This window comes from Aulonocara sp. 'chitande type north' Nkhata Bay, linkage group LG20, assembly GCF_057382095.1.
Source record: "Aulonocara sp. 'chitande type north' Nkhata Bay isolate Kocher_YH1m ecotype deep benthic linkage group LG20, A_spYH_male_GT1.1, whole genome shotgun sequence".
Lineage (NCBI taxonomy): Eukaryota > Metazoa > Chordata > Actinopteri > Cichliformes > Cichlidae > Aulonocara > Aulonocara sp. 'chitande type north' Nkhata Bay.
Window position 1 is genome coordinate 24,548,247 of NC_141363.1, and position 24,622 is coordinate 24,572,868.

Sequence of the window (24,622 nt, forward strand, 5' to 3'; positions counted from 1 at the left end):
TCCTATTATTATTTACTTTTTTACACTGTCACTTAACAAATAGATAACTAGACTATTGTCTAGTTATCTATTTGGTTCAGAACTGAACCAATGGGACAGGTTATCATGGAATTGGATGGACTTGGATGGATCTGGAATTTTTAATAAGGTGTTTAAATCAACCTCTCAGAGATCATGTTAAAGGTATATCTGTACGATACAATGGATTATTTCTGAACAGTAATGTGAATTACAGCAAAAAACAAGTCTCACAACGTACAAATAGCACATGAATTTTGTTTTTAATTAAGAAACACCAAGGGCAAGAAGAGCATCTTTCAACATTGGAAATGAAACAGTCAAGTCATTTTGACATAGACATTTTTCAGCTGGTACACTTTCATTCATTTATCTGATACAGTAAGAATTTGCTTTTGTCTGCTGCTCAGAAGTGAAGGAGTAAAATGATCAATGAAAAAATAAAAATAAAAACAGCAAGTTAAAATCCAAAACCAAAAGTGCACCTTTCTTTATTTGTAGTGGAGTAAAATAAACCAAAAGCAGCTATCAGTTTCTCACTAACCGCATTTGGTGACAGTGTACAGTGTATGTGTGAAAATCCAGTTTAAGAGCAGATACACATAAGGCACCCACCAAGGGGCACACACACCATCATTATCTGCTTTAATGTCCTAACCTGGACCACAGCGTTAGCTTTCTTCATCCCGCTTGTTCATGATGACATCATTCTGTGCACTCATACATTTGGAGCCTAAGACTTTTTTCAATTAGTGAATAATAAGACCACTTTTCATCCATTTGACCAGGAAGCTCCAGTCAAATATCACATGTTAACCTTTAATGGAACCTTGTTGGGGTCATTTTTGAAGAAGTTTCCAGGTGGGCCCTATTGAAATCGAACATCAGGAGAAAAACAACAGGGTGTGGGAGGCAATACACAATAACCAAAGAAAAGAAAGTAGCAAGCTTCTGTAATTGTTCTAAAACAGTAGAATCGAGCCTAGAAAGCAATAAAAAAGCAGGGAAAAAAAGAAAAACACAAAATAAATTAAAACGGTGCAACTCTATGTGAAAGGATGCTGCTCATTTTAGGATATTAATACAAATATTTTGAGCTTACAAAAAAAACAAGAAAAGGGTTTGTGAATCCCAAAGTGATTGTGCCATTGTGTGGTGTGGTCAACTAAAGGCTTGCGAGCATGCTTTATTTTATTAGAGCTACACTATTGATCACAGCACCTGCAGGAGGCTTCCACTGCATTCACACATGGCCAAACACTAATCCAACTATGTGCTGCGGATGAATCTCTCTTTGGAGAGAAAACATCCCATAGAACCACAGAGCCTTCAGAGTTTCATAGCTTAGTGAGGTGTCTCTAAAGCTACCAAACCTGTGTAAAACCTTGAGGCAGTTCTGCATTGATCCTCCTGAGGATATGGATAATGACACATGCACACACACACAAACCCAAATGCACACATCTGACCCTTACTGCGGCTGAATGTGGAGTGTTCTGTGAAAAAACGGAAAGGTCTAAAACATACATAACAAACAAATTTACTTCACATATACACTCATTCTTAGTTGACACAGATATCTACCTGACTGGCAGATAGTTTAACACATAAAACAATATCTTCAATAACCATACATAAAAAATGACACATTTTCAGTTCACTTAAACTCCTTCTTTGAGATCTACTCAATCAAATAAGGCTGTTGAGGCAACAAACAATGCCATACCGCCATTAAATCAATCCAAAAATGCCATGCACATCAACAAAAGTAATGACTGTATGCTGATCTATGCCAAATTACTAAATAAAACCTCTACATGTGACATATTAACTATTTGACTATGTGCTGTATTGTAATGTCTCACCTTAGCACCAAGATTTCTTTCTTTAAAAATAAAAAAAATATATAGACAGAAGACAAAAAGCACTGCAAATTACTAGTGAATCAACAATAAGCCAAGCTGAAGCAGCGGTACTTATATCCTTAGCTTTTAATCCTTTGTATTTGACGTCCTGAGTTGTGTGCTGAAGCTGCAAGTGACTGTGACCATGTGCACTCCTCTCCCAACGGTTCAGGAAAGACTGTAAGCATGCTCGCAATGAAAAGGTTCCTCTACAGAAGTGAAGAAAGAAGGCCTAAAAGTCTTCAGGTATTAATACAGTTAGGCCTTTAAAAAGCCCAGGACACAGAGTACTAGAACCCAGAAACAATTCTAGGAAAGATGAAGAGCAGTTATGGTTAGTTTGCATGTTTCCCCCCACAAATATAATATATATAATCATATGTATATAAATAAAAATTCAGTGCTGTAAAAACATCTCCACCTCCTTAGGATCTGACCCATCGTAGAAGGCCTAATATGTTTTACTTTTCTCATGGCTAATTCTACTGCTGGAAGTATGTAAACTGTACTGGTTTTCCTGTGTTAATAGTCCTTCATCAAGAATACAACACCGAGGAAGAGAAGACGTGTTAATATTGTCTGAATTTTTCTGTCTTTTTTTTGGTTTTACTGCACACAGATAAATGCATCTTGTTGTGTAATCTTTTTTTTTTGGTAGCAGCAAAGCACCAAGTATGTGTCAGGCTCTATTTGTGTAAGTCTTTTTGTGTGTGTGTGTGTGTGTGTGTGTGTGTGTGTGTGTGTGTGTGTGTGTGTGTGATGTTTCTTCAAAGTCTCTATGTGTGTTTGTGTACGTGTGTGCAGCAGTCTATGAAGAGCATGGCTGCACGTTGATGCCATGGGCCGCGTGGGCTTGCAGGTCAATGGCCTGGGCTGGCTGCTGTCCTGGCCGAGCATTCATCAGTGCCAGGTTCCTCACACAGCCCTTCATTCCTGATGAAAACTTCCCTCCTGTCATGGCAGTCATACCCGGGGCTCCACCTGTTGCATGGAATCACACCCACATAGGTAACTTTATTGATTTGCAAATATTGAAGAAAAGCATGTCTGAAACTGACATACTGGAATAAAGCTAGATGATAGATAAACACAGTGAGAAACTATTTCCATTGTAACCAAGAAAAATTAAAAGGTAACGATAATGCTATGAAGGCTAAAGAATTGTGTGAAAATTGTTTGCATGCCAGGAAAAATATGTGAACTACTTTGACACAATAATGCCTCTGAAAAGCTCAATTTTTTTCAGGGAAACTAAGTAGCCAGAAAATCCTCTGACTTGTGTTACAACTCATTATTTATCTGACTGTCTTTGAACAATGACAGCTGGGATAAGTGCCAGCCCCCCTGTGACTGTGCACTGGACAAGCGGTTAAGAAAATGGAAGAATGGATTATTATTTATTATTAATTCATCACTATTCATGTATTATTTAACTTATATTTGTGAATGAATGTATTCAATTGTGCAGTATTTTAGTCCTGTTTTTTCAAATAATCCATCTATATTTTGTCACTTTGTGGACTCAATCCTGCCATTCTACGCACCAAGATATATACTGCCTTTGGTGTTGACCATGAGGCTTTTGCCTTTAGATTGTCCATGTAGCTTGGCTCCTCCATCAACCTGGATATAGCCATCTTTTCCAGTTCTGTGAGAAAAGAGCCACACAACACAAGTTAATTCAAGAAATTATGGAACTCCACAGGTTAATAATCAACCTTTTCAACAACAGATAATCTGACAAAGTTACAGAAGTTACAAGTTATAGTACAAAAAGTATACGTTCATTTGATATAAATAATAGATGTATTCTACTGAGACAGAAAATTAAGTAGCTATTGATGAAAGAAGACAACCACAACTCATAGTGCTTTATTTTATTAAATACATCTAGAATGTAAAAGCAAATGACTGCAGGATAATGAAATGCAATCATACCTGACTGCTGTGATCTTATGCCATCTGCCGTCATTGATTGACCTGTCGGAAAAGATTTGTGCCTCTCCACTTCCCAGTTGGTAGCTAGATAATACAAATCATGACCATAATTATGAGTTGTAAACATTTTTTCCTAATCTGCATGTCAGAAGATTTAGAGAATTTCAGAACAGACCTACCTGAAAACAAGGCGTCCATTCTGTAGGCCGAGGCTAATAAAGTCCTTGCGTTTGCCATGTTCTCCAGGTTCCTGGAATTAAATATGTTAGGTCACAACAAGGTCACAGCTTGTTGTGTGACTGTGTATGAATTGCTGAACACGGACCAGCTGACCTGTGGTCATATTGCAGAACAAGCGCTATAACAGCAAACATGAACCAGTGTAGTGAGATCATTCCTGGCAGTGACACAAAATGTTCCATGCAAACTAACAATGTCAAAAGAGGACTGATGATATAGTACCTTACAAACAAAGATACAATTCATTTGGCACAGATGGGAAAAAAAAAGTGGATACCTTTTTAATAGCATGCACCTTTCGCAAAATGCGTGCACCATTGGTCTCCTGAGGAAAATTGAGGGGGTGAGTTAGAGAAGCAACATGCATTTATTTAGTGGTGTCAGAGGGTGCCAGGCTTACAGTCAGCATGCCTGAAAATGACATAGCTTCAGCAGAAGATTTGATAGTGTAATGATGAAAGATGTAGTAATGCATCAGTTATGTATTACCGACCGCACTGAAGTCTATAAATGACATGAAATGCTATGAAAATGGCAGCAATTCTTTTCTTTTCTTTTTTTTACAGTCACAGTGATGATTAAGAGTGCTCGAGTGCAGTAGCAAAGTTAGGTTGGGAATGAAAACATGGAGGAGAAATATGAATATAAGGCACAGAACTAGGCAGAACCAGGACTCACCACTCCCTGCCATAGGATCAGGCCATCAGAGGAGCTGGTGTTGATCTCCATTTCAATTGTTTCTGGTGAATCGTGGGCACTTAAACAGTAAAAAACAACAGCACCACAATAATAATTTCACTTCATCATTATATTAATTCATATAAATTCACTAAATGTGAAAACAAATTATTTACCTTCTTGGGAAAATGGATTTAGGAAGTGCAATGTATCCATTATTGTTGAAATGAGCTGCATACTGATAGGGTGAATCTGCAATAAATACAATAAAATAAGCATAAAAACAGATTCAAGTCACAGTAAAGCTGGTTCACCTTCACTTGAACTTATGGTGCCCTCTAGTGGTAAAAGTACAGAGAATTCCTGGTAAAACAGACTTGATTAGATGCAACATTTCTAGACAATTTCTACAGTCCCATTCTTCGACAGAAAAAAACACTATGTAACCATAGTGTAACCACAGGCTTTTTTTTAAAAAACTGTCTTATTTGTCTGGTAGATACAGCAGCTACTCAACAATGAGACAAACCCAAAAACAGGGAATTTTTTTTCTCACTGACATTTTTTGCCTCTTGATTTAAATTTTATTTTTTTAGTTTTCATTTAGCGCGATACCTCGACTGTACAGATGTTGCACATGTAGCCCCACTCATCTAGGATGGCACAGTACATGTCATTGCTAGGTTTGTTGCATCTCCAAACACAGTCTCATGAGCATGCAGGAGACTTTAGGAGACATACAGTTATTCTAGGAGAGCTTGACAGTGCCGTAGAAAGTCCCTAAACCATCACCAGGACTGGTATCTGCTCCTTTGTGTAGGAACAGGCTGAGCACTGCCAGAGTGCCCTAAAATGACCTCCAGCAGGACACCGATGTGAATCAAACAATGAGAAACAGACTTTATGAGGATGGTCTGAGTGCCCGACATCCACTTTTGGGACCACTGCCCGATTGGCATTTGCCAAAGAATACAAGAATTGGCAGGTCCATCACCGCGCCCTGTGCTTTTCACAGATGAGAGCAGGTTCACCCGGTGCACAGTGATGGTCTTGGGCGGCATATCCATGGAGGGATGCTCTACAGCAGGGGTGTCAAACTCAAATACACAGTGGGCCAAAATTCAAAACTGGAACAAAGTCGCGGGCTAACATTAATATTTATTGAAAAAAAAATCTTCCTCCAGATATAAGAATGAATCTTTTCTTATGGACTCAAATAAGTTTTGCTGGAAAACTGAATATGGAACAAGCAAAGCTTAATACCAAACAATATATATATTAGCTGTATAATACCAGTAGGCCAGCTCTAATAGTAATTTGGTATGGCTTCGCGGGCCAAATGTAATTAGGCTGCGGGCCAAATTTGGCCCGCGGGCCAGAGTTTGAGACCTATGACTTATGGCAAAGTTAGTCTCAATGTTATTCTTTATTTTTTCTCAGTGTCTTCTTGAGGGACAGTATGTGTATATGTGTACGTGATATTAAATGAATGTTTAAGTGCAGGTTATTGTGCAGACTCAGCACAGAGCATCAAAGAGTTGATTTGTAGTGTGTCACATCAGTGTGGTGGCAGCTGTCCTGGCAGCCATTTTTGGAATTCCTTAAGATACTATGATTCATATCAGAATGTCACACATAAACACATTGTATTGAATGACACAAAAACAGAATCTTATGAGAATTATAAGCTTCTGCTAACATTCTGTCCACATTTGATAACCTGCTTAGTGATGTGAAATCATCATCAATGTGTGTGGGCAAAACAGAAGCAACTTTGGATTTCTAACTACAAATCCATTCTCTCTTGTTTCTTTTTGTCTTTATCCCACTCTAAAAGTTGGATGTAACAGTGAGACTAAATTCACAACCCAATAGAAACAGATCCAGGTACATTTACAGCAATATTCAAACTGAATACAGACTGCTGGCCATTGACATGTAGTATACTTGAAGTCACCTGGAACTGTAGCTGTGCTGTAAACAAATAATGAAGCACAGTTTGACCAGAATAAGAACTAGAATCTTTAACACACTAAGATAATAAAATACACAAGCTATTTGGCTGGTAACTGGCAATAAGCCAGAGGACTAATGGCCCAGAAGGCCCAAACGAAACTAGTAATGTCCAGACATCTAGCCTATATTACTTAATATTCATTAACCTATTTAAAAAGCACTTTTGCTCTGTTTCAGGTAAAGTGTAAATCTGCACCTCTGATTTGTGTGATTACATTTTCTCTTTGTCTTTTTCTGCTGCAGCAGCCAAAGTCTGATTTATTAATGACAAACCAGTGGTAGAAGCATCATAACATCAAGAAAACTGGACAGTTAAAGGATTTTTCTTTTTACATAAAAAAGAAAAAAAATGTTTGATGATCTGAAATGTTTAAGTGTGACAAACATACAAATAAATAGGAAAACGCTTTTTCACACCATTGTCATATAAAAGACTTACTTCCTTCATTCTGTTCATTGACCCCATTGTGGACCACTAAAATTTTGTATACTATGTAGTATATACCTTATTTACTTTATTTATTAAGTTTTGGGTTTGTTTTGTTTTTTTGCGCTACATTAGACAACATCAAAATAGCATTGTCAAAAATGACAATAGCGTTGGCATTTTTGTTATTTGTGTTTTGTAATCTTTATAAAAACCTAGAAAAAAACACCTCTTAATCTTTGGTATATGGCGAGGTGCGGTGGACATCCAAGTTTGTGATTGTGTCGATTTTTCAAATCAATACCATGGTTGCATCTACTGAAAATCTCTGTGAAGCTTAAAGCTCAGTGACCTTGACTTCAAGGTCAGAGGTCAACTTTTCTGAAAATCAGAGGAGTTTCACATTTATAACACAGGTATGTCTACTAGGAGGCTGAAGGGTATATATATTTATAAACAATCAAAAACAACAATTTAGTTCCAATTTGTATGGAATTTATTTCTGTAAACATGGTGTTTTAGGTCGGATTAAAGGACTGATGTGATGGTAAGGTGTCCGCTGCTCTGCTTTGAATATTGGTAGGCTTTTTTTTTTTTAATTTTCACAAGAATTGCTAGTTCCCCCAGAGTTTTGGCCACCCCAGCAATCAGAAGATTCCCTATGAGCAAGCATTTAGTGACAGTGGGAAGGAAAAACTCCCTTTAAAAAGGAAGAAACCTTCGACAGAACCAGGCTCAGGAAGGGACAGTCATCTGCCGTGACTGTTTGGGGTGGGGGGAGTGAAAATTAAAAAAAAAAAAAAAGCCAAAGTGATAATTATTGGAGCAGCTTAATTAATATTTCCAGTGTAATTTGCTGTTAATATCCTTTTCCAACCCCAGTTTGTGTTTTTATCACTTTTGTCCAGGGTGGAAGATGCCATGCTGGAGAGTTGACTCTGTATGGTCTTTCAATGTTGATACTTGGGAACCTGTTGGAGAGGCCAGGGTTGAAAAAGGGATGCCGTAGAACCTGAGAGGGTGTTATCCGCTGGTGTGGATCCAAGGCCAACATCTCTTTAATTAGTCTGACAAATAAGCGTTGGCCATCTTCTGGTCCTCGTCTAAACATCATTATTTGTTCGAGGTCATCCAGACGTGTCAGTTTTATGTATCTTGTCTCCAAAGATTCATATCCTGTCTCGTATTTAAATTGTTGGGCGGTCTTAAATGTCCAGCGCTGTTGGTTGTAGTTGTAGTTGTCTTTTGTGAAATAGTCTTCAGTATACACGCCAGAATCGAGAACATGATCTGGTGGCTGACCCTGAGTCTCTATGATGAATTTCAAAACATCATAATATTTTTTTCCAGGGTAGAGTGGCACCCCTGTAACAAGCTCAACAGCCACCAGCCCCAGAGACCACATGTCACATGCTTCGTTATAAGGAAGGCCAAGCATAACCTCAGGTGCACTATAACCAACCGTCCCCACACGGTCACCAGGCATCACTGCAGACGCAGGACATGCGAGGCCAAAGTCTATAAGTCTGACTTTGACTGGAGACTCATAGCGTTTTACAACCATGATGTTGCCAGGTTTGAGGTCAGCGTGCACTATTCCCAAAGAACCCAGGTGGGACAGAGCATTTGTGAGTTGACCTAAAATTGGCCTGACTTCGCTTATGGGGAGACGCCGGTTATTCGGGTCCCCTATGTAGTCCCACAGGCATTGATCTACGTAGGAGTTCAAATTTCAGGCAAACTCGCTCTCTGTCAAGGAAAAAGCCGTTCCATTGAACAATGTTGGCGGCATCTGGATCCAACCTTTGCAGCTGCTCCAGGATGAAAATTTCCTTTTTTGCCTGTTCCAGAATATCAGTGCGGTTCTTGTTCACTTTAATAGCCACAGCTTGGTTGGTTTTAGTATCACGGCATTTGGCTACAATACCAAAGCCCCCTTCTCCGAGGAAATCCTCTACCTTGTAGTGGTTTCCCAAAAAGCTCCCTTCAACTATTTCAAGCTCATCTGAGCTGAAGGATGGGCTGGCTGATGTGTGGACGAATACTTGCTGAGAAAATTCAACCGAGTTTTGAAAACTGCAGTTGATTTTCTCTGATCTCTTGCATTTCAAGTTTGAAGGGTGCTGAAAGACCACAGGGTTTTGTGGTCTTTCAGCATGTCAATGCAAGGGGAACTCGTAGGGTTGAAAAAGGGATGCCGGAGAACCTCTAAGCCTTTCTAGACCTTTCTAAAAGTCACACTTTAACACACCTATGCAATGAAATGCCACTGCTTAAATTTCATTATGTTCTCAAAGATGAGAAGATAATGATGCATATGCAAATACTGCTTTTTTAAAGTGTAGAACAACAAAACTTCAAGATGCAGACTTGTGTCAACACTGGCCATCACATGAGTCAATTATTGACCGTTTCTTGCTCTTACGGACAAAAATCTTCACAGCCATGGCACCATGCACATATGCCACTGAGTACATAATATGCTTGAAATACATTCTGACTGAACCAAACAATGATCACATTGTACTTTCAGCAGACACTTTAAGTTGTTAGTGAGACCACAAATATTCTGACATGGAGCAGACTCAATGACCTGACTTAGTTTCAAAGAGGAAACAAGTGTTTTGCTTTAGGTTTTTTTTTTTTTGGTGTGGTTGTACAAACAGGCAGGTTTTTAGTTTACAGAAACAAGATTGTATTTGTAAGTATCCATCTTACAGGCACAGGCATAATGAGAGTGAAAGAGGAAAAGAAAAACAAGGGGAATTCCACATTTCTATCACTTCCAGAATGAAAATGGTGCAACTCCAATGCAGAGTGCATATATTAGTTTAGCTCCCAAATGCAGGCTACCACCCTATTACCCCTTAGTTTAAATGCAGAATTCCCCTCTCCCAACTTTCAATGGGAATGATAGCCTCAGTTGTTGGTGAGAATAAAGACGCTTGGATTGTGTTTTTGTGGGTATGTATGTTAGGTAAAAGACAGTTCAGGTGGAGCTTTGAAGGGACATGGGGCCCCTCAAACTCAGACAGGGCCCTGTTAGTCACGGTCGCGTCAGGCAGACTGAATATTTAGATACTGTACCATTCGCCTCGCTAGACTCCAAATTCCTCAGGGCCTCTGGGAAGCTGACGACCTGGCCTGTGTGTGCAGGATATAGCGGTGAGAGTGCAGGAGTAAGACACGTGTAATCATTTAGGGTTAACCCTCCCAGCACTGCATGCTGGGAGCAAACTGTTTGATGTATAGTGGGCTTTATTTTTTGGAAAATTTGAATCACATGTGCTGTATGTTTGTGACTGTGTGTGCAACCATTTTTGCTTTGATGATGTGTGGCTTTGTCTAAAGGATATACATTTGTGTACTAAGCAGTGTAACGTGAGAAGATATGAGTCGCTTTTTGCTCCTGGTTTAGACTGGTTTAATGACAACATGCAGTATTTCACCTGATAATACTTCCTCACAGTTGAGACCTGTGTACCCAGGTGTACACACACACTGGCTGTTGATGCAGATGCCTCCATTCTGGCAATGAAGATTGCTATGGCACGCGTCCTTCACTATCTCGCACCGTTCACCTGCAGGGTCACATATCAATCATGAGTCAAGAAAGGTCACAGGTCAAACAGGTTACTTCTTCAAAAAAGTAACTGAGTTTTGCAAACAAAGTTTTTTGCAGCTCTTTCCCTAAAAATAAACATTTCAAACTATTTACAGAACAATCAGGTGTTCTGTTCTGCATCAAATTTGATGCCACACAAATTATTTGTGCCACTCCCAAAAAAGATTTCTGTCCACTATGAGATAAAGGGGAACATCACAAGCCTGATACCTGCAGGCCTGACAACAGGAGATGTATCACTCCTGTAACACCTGTAACATTTAGCAGTCGCCTCATTGTTCTGACACACACAACAAAACTATTGACTACACTACACACTAACTTCACAAGATTTGCGCTAAACGTCGCAAATCTCTCACATCTCAAAACACCGCTGCAACTCCTAAAACTTCTCTCTCCCTAAACAACTAAATGCCATGTTGTCATATCATTTTTTGATTGATAGTACATTTTTCCACCAATAGGAAAGGCTGGGGGGGGGGGGGGGGGGGGGGGGGGTTGCTCACAGGCGGAGAGCGCTTTCAAGCGTTTTCCTTATAAAACGCCATTTTTACAGTTTCTTCCTGCAGTAAATATAAATAACGATAGTATTCAGGAAATAAACAAACACGGCATATATTTTTTTATCATAACTATGGTTTTACGTGGCCTATCAACACAATTGAAAAACTGTTATAGTTTTTCAATTGTGCTATAGTCCACACTTTCACATCTCCAATGGTTGTACACGTCATTAACGTGGCTTCACTCCACATCAGCCACGCTTTGCTAGCTAAAATACCGGTGTCGGCACATAAGGATGCTGTCATAGCCTGCCAACGACGTTGATTAGCTGCGTATATACGAATGTGAATCGCATTATTGGCTGGACTATGGGATAAGGTGACATCGTTCTAATCCCATACTGGAGCAGCCAGTCACTTACTGACTAACACTATTTATTTTAATTTCAATTCAGGTTAGATTTCTTTTTGTGCGCAACACAGCTTAGAGGGAACATTGCATGTGACATTTGCTATGTCTTCTTTTAAGCACTCACCTTCAAATCCATCCTTACAGAGGCACTGGTACTCATACTCAGCACTAGACATGCAGTGACCACCATTCAGACAGGGCCGCCGGTCACATGGGCTTCTGTCCACACATTTACTGATAGATCTACTCTCTGTGAAGCTGTAGGACAAATCCACCTTCTTGTTGTTGATGGAAACCTAAGCATGTAATACAAACTAATTCAAGCTTCCACGTGTTCAAATATATTGTGTAACCACATCTCATTTTTAGTACACAGAGATCTCACCTCTCCTATGCAGCCCTTAAACATGTCGCTGACATTAGCAGGCTTAGGCAGGATGTCCATGTTGGACACTCCTCCTATGTACATGAGGGTGTGAATATTGAGGCCCTGGGCTTTGCCCGGAGATGTCTTTCTCTCCACTGGACCTTGGTCGACCCTCAGGTGGCCATCCCTCTTGTTCCGCTCAGCCACAACTCTGTGCCACTGCCCCAGAGAGACTGGCTCAGGACTGACAAGTATCGCCTGGCCTGAAAGACAAATACAAAAACTATTAAGTTTAATTTTATACTAATTACAATAAGAAAAGAGTGCCACTTTTATTGATTTAACATTTCTATAACTTCTATATATCATGGAGTGATATTTACAATCAATATCTATATATTATAGCTACTTTTCTAAACTTTTAATCAACTGTAAAACAGTTTCAGTTTATGTGTTGTTTTCAAGAAATTGCATGCTCAAAATTTTTTTGTTCTCACTCCCATTTCTTCTTGTTGCACATTGAAGCTCTACTTGGAACCTTGTGAAGATCCAACCATGCAAAATACGATTTTTTGCCATTTTTCAAGTAGACTTAAACTTTTAATCGGGACTGTATCACTACCTAAATTGTACAGTTGCTTATTTTGAAATAAAAAATAAATATGATTTCTCTTTACCTGTGCCCAGTTCATATCTAAACTCTACATGTCCCTTCACCATGGAAATGGCGACGAAATCCTCCACCTTCATTTTTTTCCCACCACAGAAGAAGATCAGGCCATCTCTCTGCACTGGCTTGAACTCCAGCTCAACACGCAGGTCATCATGGATGTTGGTCAGAGGAGGATAGGCGATGTATGACTCCTCACCATCAAACAGTGGCGTGGTAACCAGTTCCCCTAGGAGGAAATTAATAAAAAAAAATAAAACTTAATTTCTTATAGCAGTGTTATAAATAATTATATCTGCATATCACTATGTACCTTACATTTTCATCATGACCATTGTAAAAATATGTCATAACAGCTAGATTTTTCTGTTTTTATAAAAGACAAAGGTATATTTCAACTTACCATCCATGCATTTATCCCCAAATTTGCCAAGATGGCAGCGGCAGTCGTAGCCAAGGCCATTCAGGCGGTTGATGCAAGTAGCATCTGGTCCACAGGCCTCTGAAAAAGGTGTGAAAAATGATGAGTGCAACACTTTTATTCGTTTATAATAATTCCATTAGGAATATTCAGATACTTTGATTCAAATGTGGGGTCAATTAGTGATTCACACCTACCCGAGTGACAGTGGAGAGAAGAGTGGTGCTGACAGTTGCTGCCTGTAAATCCTCTGGGACAGCTGCACTTATACAAACTAGCCTCTGAATCCTCACACATCCCTCCATTCTAATTCAGGATATTACAATTTGTTTTACTAGTTATAATAAAATAAAACAGCAAACAAAGAAAGATGTGGATAGATTTAACTGACCTGACATGGTTTATCTTCACAGGTAGGACAGTTTGTCACACCAGTAGAGCTGCGGTCAAGGTCTTTAAAGATGATTTCCTCACCCTGGATGAATAGCTGACGAATACAGCCTGCATGGTACCAACACTCAGTAAGGGCAAATCATCACACATATATACAGAACCTTTCTCCACAATGTAGTTCTGTTATTTAGTAAAGCATGGGATATCTTACCCACAAAACCAGTCTTAATTCCAGCAGTTTTGGTGAGGAGTGTGTAGTTGGGATAACCACCCACATAAAGCTCCTCATTGAGATCCAGACCCTGGAACTTGCCCTTATTAACAGAAAAAAGACCACATTAACTTGCATTAAAAATGAAGTGCAAATAGCGGATCAGCTGTCTTGCTCAGCTGTCACTGAAACGACAGTACCTGTGAGCTGCCATTGATGGGCTCTCCTCCATCTACAATAATATATCCTTGGGTGAGGTTGCGATGCAGCTCAACTGTGTGAAACTCTCCCAGTTTAATAGGGTGCGGGTCACGTATGGTGGCCATGCCAGAGCCCACATCAAACCTAAGATAACAGAGATTTTAAAAATCCATACATCTTCTTAAGGTCACCTGTCCATTTTTAAATTATAGCAATAGTATATATGATAACAAATGTAAACTGATTTCAACTGACCGGAATTCCAAGCGGCCACCCACAAGCCCCAGAGAGATAAAGTCAGCTCCTGTAGTCCTTCTCTGGCCATTGTAGAGAATCATACCTGCACAGCAAGAAGACACAACACTAGTACAAAGTTGATTCTAGATAATTTTCCCCACATCTTAATCCTTATCCATCTTAATAAGTCAAATAAATCTACTAGATTTATTTAAACACATGATGTTATTTCAAGAATATCCTTGTCTCAGTGGTGCATAATTTCTCTTTTCAGCTGTGCCTTCATTTAACGGCACTGCTTTCAGAGTATTTACACGATATGTAAGTGACTTGTTAGGATGGATATTGGTTGCAGTATCATTCACACAGGAAGTGAAAGAATCAATCCAGTGAAAGCTGGATGGTAAAGCAGCATGCTAGGGCGACACGAGTATAAAGCCAACCAAAGCCATGTTACAAACGGTCCTCCTATCACTAGGCTGCAAAATGGAACCAGTCACATCATAATAGCATATTCTTCTGTTTTCTTTCTCTATATGCTGAAAATATACATGCTTATATGAGGCTCATGGTGAAATGCGAACATGCAATCTTGCATGTCTACCTTTATCTTTACCGAAAATGGATGATCAACATGTTAAAAAAAAATAAGGATACTGTAAAACATGTAATTAATTGTTATTCATTTGTCATTAATCTGAGGCTGCACTTACATAGTTTTAAGATCTTGTAAAGACCTGATCATTTTTATTAATTCCTGTTATGTAAAAACTTTACCATATTTGATCCTCTAAATATATGAAAGCAAAAGATTTTAATAGCATGGTCAAATTGTTCTTGCAGTTTATTTCATTTTGGGTTTTTTTGCTTTGTTTTTTTTGCTACAATTTGCTACCTGATGGGTGGAGCAAAAATCTGTAATGTCACATATAAGTTGCAAAAGATAAAACTGGCAATGATGAAAATTAGAGCCAGATAGATTTCCATCAATGCTGAATTATTTCATGCCCCATTCATTCAAAAGAGAGAGTATAACTACTGTACTTGCAAAAGCAGCTTGACTTTAGCTTCAAATGTGCATTTGTAATATTGTTCTTCCTTATACATACAATCATTTGAAGCACAGCTGATTTGTACATAGCTTTGAAGCGGATGAACAAGACTAGGATGCGAAAGCAGACTTGTAAGCTTTTTTAATACTGATCACATCTAATATTACCAAATGTGTTCTTGGAATCACGAATGAAAACTCAGTACAAAAACATTGGCCATGCACCATGTCGAATCTGTTTCACAGCCCCAAAATCAGCTCTGAGCTGGATGCATTATGGGAAAATCTGATGCAGCCAAAAAGCAATACTGCCAACATCAGCCTTGAGTTCCTGAGATTCTCAAGCACTGAGACTCACCAGCGTACAATATGAGACCTTCCCACCACACGGGTGAGATGTGAGAGAGATGGAAGGGACAGGAGACGCAGTGAAATTACACATGAGGAGATATGAAAAATATACTACACAACAATGCGCAAGATTTAACAAAAAAGTAATGCAAAATATACACTATGCAATTAAAGCAGATTTAAGTATGTACATCCTTACCATCAACGTTATCAGGTCTAAAGTTGACCTTAATATTGAAAGCTTTATAAGCATTTTTGATAGTTGGCAGGGTGAGGTACGACGAAGGTTCCTGGGCAAAATATGGCATCACTCTCTCTGGAAGGAAAAACAAGAAAAAGAATCACATTATAGTTAACGCAGGCTTTTCTTTGGTTCATACTCACAGCTATTTACTAATATCTCAACTCCCCACACTAACCATGGACTTCAAGTGTAGTAAAGGACTCCACTTTGCCCTGCTTGTTTGAGGCTGTACAGACGTATGTGCCAGAATCCTCATGGGTGACCCGAGGAACTGTCAGCACGTTGGCTTCTTGGAAACACTTAGCAGGAAGCTCCCTATCAAGCTACATAAACAAACAAAAAAAATAAATAAAAAGATTTGTACATAAAACACACTATGCACATATTTTTTAAATAAGGTTTTACCAAAGAGAGACTTTAGCCGCAATAATCTATCTTAACAATGTCTGCTAGGCTACCTTAGACCATTTGATATCAGGAACAGGATATCCTGAGGCCACACAAGGCAAGACTGCATCTGACCCAACCGCCACCTCCTTCGTTTTTGGCAGAGCAGCAATTTGAGGAAGGGCTGTGCAAACAAGTTAGGAATTGAAATGATGATGAGTGGGAGCTTAAGTCATTAATATGTTTGAAAGTGCAAGCATCTGCCTATGTGATGAAAGGGAAAAATGTCCCATTATGAACTCACACTGGACATTCAGGACCACTTGAGACTGTACTGAGCCCACATCATTGGTGGCTGTGCAGCGGTACTGGCCAGCATCGGCCTCTGTCACCTGTTCAATCTTCAGCATGCCACCCTTCACTACAATGTGAGGTGGCAGAGACCCACCGACTTTGCTCCACTTTACTGTGGGCTCTGGGTCACCAACAGCCTGGCATTCAAACTCCACAGAGTTCCCAATCATAACTGTCTGCACTGAGGTACGCACATTGATCATGACCTTTGGCAAGGCTGTGGAAAAAATAAATAACAAAGATGAATAAGGTTGGAACTGGTTTGGATAAAGCAGTGTATAGATTAGCGTATACACAAAGGACGTAACAGACCTTGGATTGTCAAACGAGCAGTGTCCTGTGCTTGACCATACACGCTGCTAGCTCGGCAGATATAAACACCTTCATTGCTTTGCTCTAGGTTCTCAATCCTGCAGGAAAAGGTGATTGGAAAAAAGTTTGAACACATATTATAGAACATTTAAGGGACTTGATTATTTTACTTTTGCTTCTCAGTTGTTGTAGAAAAAAAACATTACAAACATATCAACAAACTACACCGTCGTGTAGGAGAGTGTATTTATCACAGTGAACAAAGGCTCTGCAGTTTACTTTTAGCTCATTCCTTCTGTACTAACCTCCTGCCTGAAATAAACACAAGCACACCAAATCCACGTCTGAACATAGTCCCCATAAATTCATCATATTTTTTCCTTGATATGCAGTTTTCATAATCTGCCCTTTAAAATTAAAATCACATAATTGTAACTTGTTTTAAAAATGTTCAGTAGGAACAAATTTACCTTAACAGAGACAATATAGAAAACTCAAAATGCATTAAGAGATTGATTCATGTGATGACTGAATTGATGCACATTTGTTGACTTGTAAAAAATCCAAAGTACACAATATCACCTCACCTTTAGGTAGATCTTTTGAGTTTATTATGTTTAATTTGTTTTGGGAAGACTAAGATGAGAAGACTAAACTTTCAGGACACACAAACATCCACATACTGACACGTTTTTAATTATGACTTCTTTTCCATTTTCATGAATCCAAAACGAATTACCTGAGCACTCCATCCTTGATGTGGCTGTTTGGTGGCAGGGCTCCTCCTTCCTTTAGCCACTCAATCTTGGTTTCTACACCACCTGCTGCTGAACAGGTGAACTCCACAGCACTGCCCTGGGCTTTTACTTCAACCTGTGGTGCTACACGCACTGCCAACGGAGCTACAAAAAGGAAAGAAGACTGTCATCTAAGTTTTGCTGTGACACAGCACATAACGGTTACAAGAAGAAATTTTCACAAGAAGAAATATGAGTGGTATTTATTTTAGACTACTGGCCTAACTCACATCTGACTGTGACTTTTGCAATCACTTCACTGTTGCCCACTTTGTTGCTGGCCACACACTTGTAGCTTCCAGCATCCTCAGAGGTAGCTAGGTTTATCTGGAGGTCCCCTTCCCTAACCTCAGCCCTTGGCGAGAGGTTTCCATCCAGCTTGGTCCAAGTATAGGTCAAAGGAGGAGTTCCATGGGCCAGGCATTGCAACCTGATCACCTCCCCAACCCGCACAGCCACATCATTAGGCACAGAGGTGGCATACGGAGGAGCTAGAGACAAGAGAGGAAAAACTCAGTAGATTAACTATAGACTGCAAAACTACTTTAAATCCATAGTACACGCATACCCAGACAGACTCTGAAAAGTGACTACAGAAACAACAATGGAAATACAGACACTCACTCTCTACATCTAACGTAATGGTGACTTTAGTGGTGCCCATGTTGTTGGTGGCACTGCAGATGTACTCTCCAGAGTCTTGTCTGCCAACGTTTTGCAACACCAAGCTGTTGTTCACAAGCGTGTGTCGCCAAGGCAGAGGGGACCGCAGCTTGGTCCACCTGATTTCTGGGGCAGGGAAACCTACCAAAAGACAAAGCAGGGAAATAAATATATTCTTTTCAGCTCGGCTTGAAATGGACACTTTCAAACTGTTTACTTCTTGCAGTATTCACTTAAAATGAAGCTGATTTTACAGGTTTTACCTTTTTATAGTACTACAACATAAAAACTGTCAAAGTGTATTTATAAAAAGGTTTCAGATGAATTCAAAATACATTACCGTGGGCCTCACAGCGCAGTGTTGCAGTTTGACCCTCCACTACAATCATAAGCGGTTCAGGAACAAAGGCCCTGGGCACTGTAGGCAACTGGGATCCTCCCTCGACAATTACTTCCACCCTGGTCTCAGTAGTACCTTCATTGTTTCGAGCTGCACACACATATGTGCCACTGTCTTCTGGACGTGCTGCTAGTATCTGAAAAAAGGACATAATTAAAAGAGATAATATTAAAATAAACAGACAAGCACTGACTTGGAAGCTGGGTCTTTAACTAGGAAAACAGGTAGAAATCTGGATTGGTTTGAAAATTTTGACAGTGGTCTAAGAATATCAGTACCTGCATGACTGCGTTGGACTCCACGAGCACAGGACTGCTCAGCACTACCTTGCGGTTGTTGTCAAGCCTGTGCCATGAAACCAAGGGGCGGGGCTCTCCTGAAGCTTGGCATTCCAGGTTAATGGGCTCACCCACCCTAATCTGTACAGGCCCGACAGGGGTTACCGTGGCCACAGGAGCCTCTGAAGGTACATACGCACAATATTGGTATGGAGTGCTGATATTTAAGCAGCCACTAGAGGGAACCATCGTGCAAACCAGTTTGAATAAAGTGCTGAATGACATGCATGCAGCTTACCCTTAACAATCAAAGACACTATGGTGTGCGTGATGCCGAATGGGTTGCTTGCCACACAGCGATAAGCACCATGGTTGATGGTGCGTGCATTGGTAATGGTAATAACAGAACCATCAGAGCTGACTTTGACATTGTCTGCAGAACACAGTGGCAAATGAAACATTAAATTAGCTTTAAAAACTGAAGAAGACATTTAAAAAAATTGTACTCAGTCTACAAAATCAGCAGTAGTAATCTCTTATTCACTGGTACAAAGAGGTATCTAATTACTTCTTTAAGACAGACAAAAGTGTGAACCTTTTTGGCGGTGTGGGGTTTGAAAGAAGTAAAACTTCACGGGAAAGGAGAGTGCTAATGAAAACTCATTTAGAATTTCTCTTTCAGGTTGGGGTGCTGTCTGAACATTTTCTACGTTTGTTTATCAGAAAATACTTTGTATTAGTCATATTTTTAATACTAGAAATGCTCTGTGTGATTTAGGCTAAGAAGCTGCTTGACGAGAGCATGGAGGACGAAGTACACAGAAGCTTTGAATTCAATGTCCCACCTTTGAGCAATCTGACATAATATGGACACCTGAAAGTTCAAAGTTCACAAACTTGTGAACTTTCAGGTTAAAGATTTTTTATTGTCCAATTTAACCGTGGTGGACATGTGGTAACATTTAGAAAAGTTCAGAACTATAGTAAATGTGTGAAAACACCCTGGTTTTTATCCTTAAATCTCAGAAAACTCTCAAAAACATTCAAATATGTTTTTCTAGCCCCCCACGTAAACCCTTGGTTTCACTGTAAAAGCTTTCACTCTAGAAAATATGAATATTTATTGATCATATTTATAAGCAAGTATCAATTTGTTATTACAATAAAAAGGACGCTTTCTCAAAAGCTCCCTGAATGAAGTTTAAAATTAGTGATTAAACATAGAATATATTATGGAGGGTGAACTGCAGCTGTAACTGATTGTAAATAATTATGTCATAAAATCAGTAGTTATTAAGAAGGTTTTGTTCTTTAAAGGCGGTTTGAGCACAGTAATTACCTGGCAATGGCTTGTTACTGGCCAGTTTCCACTCCAGTCTAACAGGCTGGGCTCCACTGTACACATTGCATTTGAAGCTGGCTGACTCCCCTACACGCACTGCAGCGCTGTGGGGTTCAATGGCAATGATTGGGCTCTGCTGGCCTGCAGCAGAAAGCAGTGGTTTTGACTCTGGACAAAATCTCTTTGAACAATCTCATTCATTTAACTGATATACTAGTCACAAAAACATGAAGCAACAGATTCATCATGGTGATGGGTTACACTGGCAGCTGGGAAAGTAACTCAAACATCACTGAAGTCAAGGAAGAAGTGAATGAGGATGAGATCATGGGATAGTTGCAGGGAAAATAATTCAATCTGAGGTCACACTGGGCAACACTGGAAACTGAAAATGGAAAGTTAATTCATGAAGTGAAGCAGTGAGAACAACACCTTCCCATGTAATGCCCTGTTTCGCCCAGCTGCTGACGGATGCTGGCAAATAAAAATCCCTGGTACTGTCAATCTCAAGCATGGTGAACACAGTGAGCTTAAACAATGTGAAAAAACCCAATGGGCTCTTAGATTACTTGAGTCTGTCAGTCAGTCTTTATAACAGAACATTGGAAACAATCAAATATTTAAACTGAGTCATTTTACTATTTCACAAAAAAATATTAGATCATTTGAATATAATGGCAACGGAAAATCAAAAAAAAAAAAAGACTGAGCAAAGAAGACTGGAAAATTAAGTGTTACCAAAAAATAAAAAATAAACAGCTGGAAGAAAATTTTGCAACTAATTTGGTTAATTAGCAACAGGTCACTAACATGAGTGGGTCTAAAAAGAACATCTTTTCATAGATTCTCTGAAATAAAGAGGGATGCCAGTCAGCAGAAAAATTATTTGAGCAATTTCAGAATAATGTTCCTCAACGTACAATTCTGAATTCTGAATGTCTCATATTATGGAGGTGCATTAGTGCCTATAGAATGGGCAGCTTGCACATCTGGAAAGGCACCATCAATGCTGAAAGATCCATACAGGTTTTAGAACATGTGCTCCCGTATGATATCTTTTTCAGGGAAGGCTCTCAGTGCCACACAAACTTACGTGAAGAAGACGAAGTAACAGACACAGAGACAGAGGCCTGATGGACACGAGATCCAGAGCTGCCGGGGTTTCCTTGTACTCGACAGATATACTCTCCTGAGTCGTCTGCAGTAGCTGACAGGATTCGTAGCTGACTGCCCACAACCTGCACAAAGGAATCGAGTTGCTTCAACTGAACATGCAAGATGAAATTACCACCTTACATTTACTACTGGAAAAAAAATCAATACACTAATGAGCAAAACATTATAACCACTCACTAATGAAGCCAATATAATTGATTATTATGTCTCAACATTACACGTTAAGCTGAGGAATATATTCACACAAGTTACGGGAAATTTAATGATAGTTACTAACATAAAGTATGCTGTTGTATATAGGGCTGCAAATTCACAGACCAGGGACTGAACTACATTTTAAGCAATTGAAGGAAGCCAGCTGATTCCCTTCTCTTTGAAATCGTGTGAACAGCTAACATTTACCAGGGGAAGCAATGCCACCAGGATGCACTGTGGGAAGGATGAACCCTACAGCTAATTTCCCCAGATGAAACTCAAACTGAGCATCTGTGAGCTGCTGTGGAACAACAAGTCTGTCATCACATTGAAACTTAGGGGAGTTAAAGGATTTGCAGTTCATATCTTGTTGCCAGATACCACAAGGCCTGAAAAGTCTATTTCTTGGTGGTTCGCAGCTGTTTTGACAGATGTGTCCATCTAGATTATTTTGTGTGACATGCTTAGTTTTGGAGATATCATTTTTGGAAATGTCAGCCTTTTCTTGAACTAGATGGCATAACTTTCTGGTGGTTAAAGCATTAAAAAAAGTCAGCAGTAATGTCTCGTTCCAAATCTTAAAAGTTTTTCTTACTATTTACTGTTTTTAAAAAGTTCTTTTGTCTGAAATACATGCTAACTGTGCATGCATTACTAAGGATTATATATTACTATTACTATATCTGACATAAAAATGCTGACAAAACTGATATAATGGATAGGCACAAAAGTAGGTTGTGCATACACTGGACTTTGGCAAGAACCGCGATCCTTGTGATTGTATAGTATGTACTGTATGCATGTTGAGTGAGTCTAAGTCAAAGAACCAAATTTATGTGCAGTCTGGAAAAGATAAAGGTTATATAGATTATTTTCCCTTGCTAGCATATAAGATATCTCTTATCAAATGGAGGAACAATGACGCACAATGTGTGATTACCTGGTGATTGGCAGAGAGGTGTCCACTAGCTTTAGTCCAGATGACAGGGGGAGGAGGATTTCCTGGCGCAAAACAATTGAGCTCCAGATTGTGGCCTACTTGGACATCAGCTATGGATGGTTGGATGCTCACCACATTATAGCTATGATCAGCTGCAAGGCACAAACATAAATAGTTAAGCTGAACAGTGTTTTTATCTGTCAGAGTATTTATAGTAAAACACAATAAAATGAAATTAAAATTGAAAGTTGTGTCTGAGCCACTGATGACTTTAGTTTGACTACCATGCTGTCTTACCTTTGTGCACACTGACTTTAATGGGAGCACTATTTGAGCCAATGCTGTTGCTGCCGACACACATATAAGTACCCGAGTCGGCCACCTTGATATTAGGGATGAACAGAGTACCGATGTCGGTGCGGTCATTACGAGCCTGGAGAGGACATACAAAAATGAGACAAACTTAGAAACTACATTACCATTCTTTTGTGAAACAATACAAAACAAGCGTTATTTGACTTATATTTGCCTCATATTTGACAAAGATAAATCATAAACTGACAGAGCACATTACTTACCTGTGTCCCTTGAAACAGCACAAATATAACATTGCTGATTGAGTCACATTACTAGCTAAAAGCAACACAAAAGCGCTATAGCATAGGTCTTAAAGACGAGACAAGAGCTGTTATTACTCTAGTTTGTACAGTTGTTTATGAATTTGGTGACACTGTCCATCGTACATGGAAGTGTAAAAAGTAGTGCCAGCTTTACTACGATGTTATGATTTGTTAATAGTCCATGATCAGTGATAATTACAGCACTGTGCACTCATCTTGAGGACTTTTCTTTATATTTTGTTCCCAAGCTTCCAGCAGCCTTCTTGATTTTTTAGGTGGTCTCTTCTCCATTTTCTCTTATGAAGGTCTTTCAAAATTCTTTGAACATTGGCTGTTTTTTAAATCCTTTTAGACCATTTGCAAAGGAAGGATTTTTGTTTTTTAAGCCACATACCACTTACCAGGCCTAAAAAAGTATCTAGAGCAAATAAACAGTATCTGTTTAGGAACAGATGCTTCAAACCGCTTCAAGAATTTACAAAGAAATGTTGCTTAAGAGCAATATTTCTTGTGTTGAATCATAAGCACAGACTGAACAAGTATTATTGTTCAGTCCCAATTCCCAATTATTGACTTTCAAGCTGGTTTAAAATTGAACAAACTCTGTTTTTGCCTTACATAATGTACCTCGATTTACATTTGCACATTTCAATAAATCACTGTACCTATTTTCAACTTTCCTAGCAAAATATAAAGAAATTTGGGGTGACTCAAAACTTTTTGCACAGTACTGTAAATTTACTACAGCTTACAGTTGTTGATCACCAAAATAATGAAAAAATTACAACATTTAGAGAAGACAGGTTGTGACAGTTAGCATTTTAAAACAGGTCTAAACTTTATATCCACCATCAAATATCTTAAAACAATTTCACCACATATTTATGAGCTCCTGAGACTTTTCAGCTAGCAACTTGACTTGTTTGTACTCTACTCCACATGGCAGTCAGATGCCCAGCAAAGCTGAAAATGAGCTTGTATTAAGTTTGGAAACACCTTAGATGGGAGGAGAAACAGAAAGGGGTTGGTCTGGGGAGGGATTACTGTATCCGGGGGGTGTCAGGGCATCCATGGACAAAGCTGCTTAGCTTCGGACCATTCAACCGTGAGGGAGGCTAAACCGAGCAGTGGCTGAGGCGGGCTGTGGCTCAATGTGTGTCTGAACCCATTGACAAGTTTTCAAAGCAAGCTGTTTGCTAGAGCATACAGAATTTCTGCGTGGTCGCACGGCAGAGCCCGGCTCCCCCTGGG

At 39.4% G+C, this 24,622-nt stretch overlaps 1 protein-coding gene across 6 annotated transcripts in view; it reads right to left on the bottom strand.

Annotated features, from left to right (window-relative positions):
- Positions 1-262: 262 nt before the first annotated feature.
- The window catches only part of hspg2 (heparan sulfate proteoglycan 2), a 96,548-nt gene continuing 72,188 nt past the window's right edge, over positions 263-24,622 (bottom strand). For 3 of the 6 annotated variants that reach the window (XM_086278690.1, XM_086278693.1, XM_086278694.1), the window contains 34 exons: positions 23,049-23,184; positions 22,752-22,903; positions 21,534-21,678; positions 20,438-20,581; positions 19,397-19,531; positions 19,099-19,280; positions 18,761-18,956; positions 18,382-18,561; positions 17,988-18,248; positions 17,700-17,862; positions 16,961-17,058; positions 16,599-16,865; positions 16,366-16,478; positions 16,083-16,230; positions 15,863-15,979; positions 15,671-15,688; positions 14,280-14,364; positions 14,024-14,168; positions 13,824-13,926; positions 13,611-13,720; positions 13,417-13,525; positions 13,202-13,300; positions 12,806-13,027; positions 12,147-12,391; positions 11,886-12,057; positions 10,671-10,802; positions 10,309-10,365; positions 4,955-5,030; positions 4,779-4,857; positions 4,378-4,425; positions 4,040-4,110; positions 3,861-3,944; positions 3,467-3,570; positions 263-2,903 (listed from right to left, as the gene is read on the bottom strand). In XM_086278690.1, coding sequence (XP_086134816.1) covers positions 2,731-2,903; positions 3,467-3,570; positions 3,861-3,944; positions 4,040-4,110; positions 4,378-4,425; positions 4,779-4,857; positions 4,955-5,030; positions 10,309-10,365; positions 10,671-10,802; positions 11,886-12,057; positions 12,147-12,391; positions 12,806-13,027; positions 13,202-13,300; positions 13,417-13,525; positions 13,611-13,720; positions 13,824-13,926; positions 14,024-14,168; positions 14,280-14,364; positions 15,671-15,688; positions 15,863-15,979; positions 16,083-16,230; positions 16,366-16,478; positions 16,599-16,865; positions 16,961-17,058; positions 17,700-17,862; positions 17,988-18,248; positions 18,382-18,561; positions 18,761-18,956; positions 19,099-19,280; positions 19,397-19,531; positions 20,438-20,581; positions 21,534-21,678; positions 22,752-22,903; positions 23,049-23,184 — 4,569 coding nt within the window. In that variant the 3' untranslated portion in view covers positions 263-2,730. The remainder of the gene's footprint in view (positions 2,904-3,466; positions 3,571-3,860; positions 3,945-4,039; positions 4,111-4,377; positions 4,426-4,778; positions 4,858-4,954; positions 5,031-10,308; positions 10,366-10,670; positions 10,803-11,885; positions 12,058-12,146; positions 12,392-12,805; positions 13,028-13,201; positions 13,301-13,416; positions 13,526-13,610; positions 13,721-13,823; positions 13,927-14,023; positions 14,169-14,279; positions 14,365-15,670; positions 15,689-15,862; positions 15,980-16,082; positions 16,231-16,365; positions 16,479-16,598; positions 16,866-16,960; positions 17,059-17,699; positions 17,863-17,987; positions 18,249-18,381; positions 18,562-18,760; positions 18,957-19,098; positions 19,281-19,396; positions 19,532-20,437; positions 20,582-21,533; positions 21,679-22,751; positions 22,904-23,048; positions 23,185-24,622) is intronic. The other 3 variants (XM_086278692.1, XM_086278695.1, XM_086278691.1) reach the window with 2 other exon arrangements.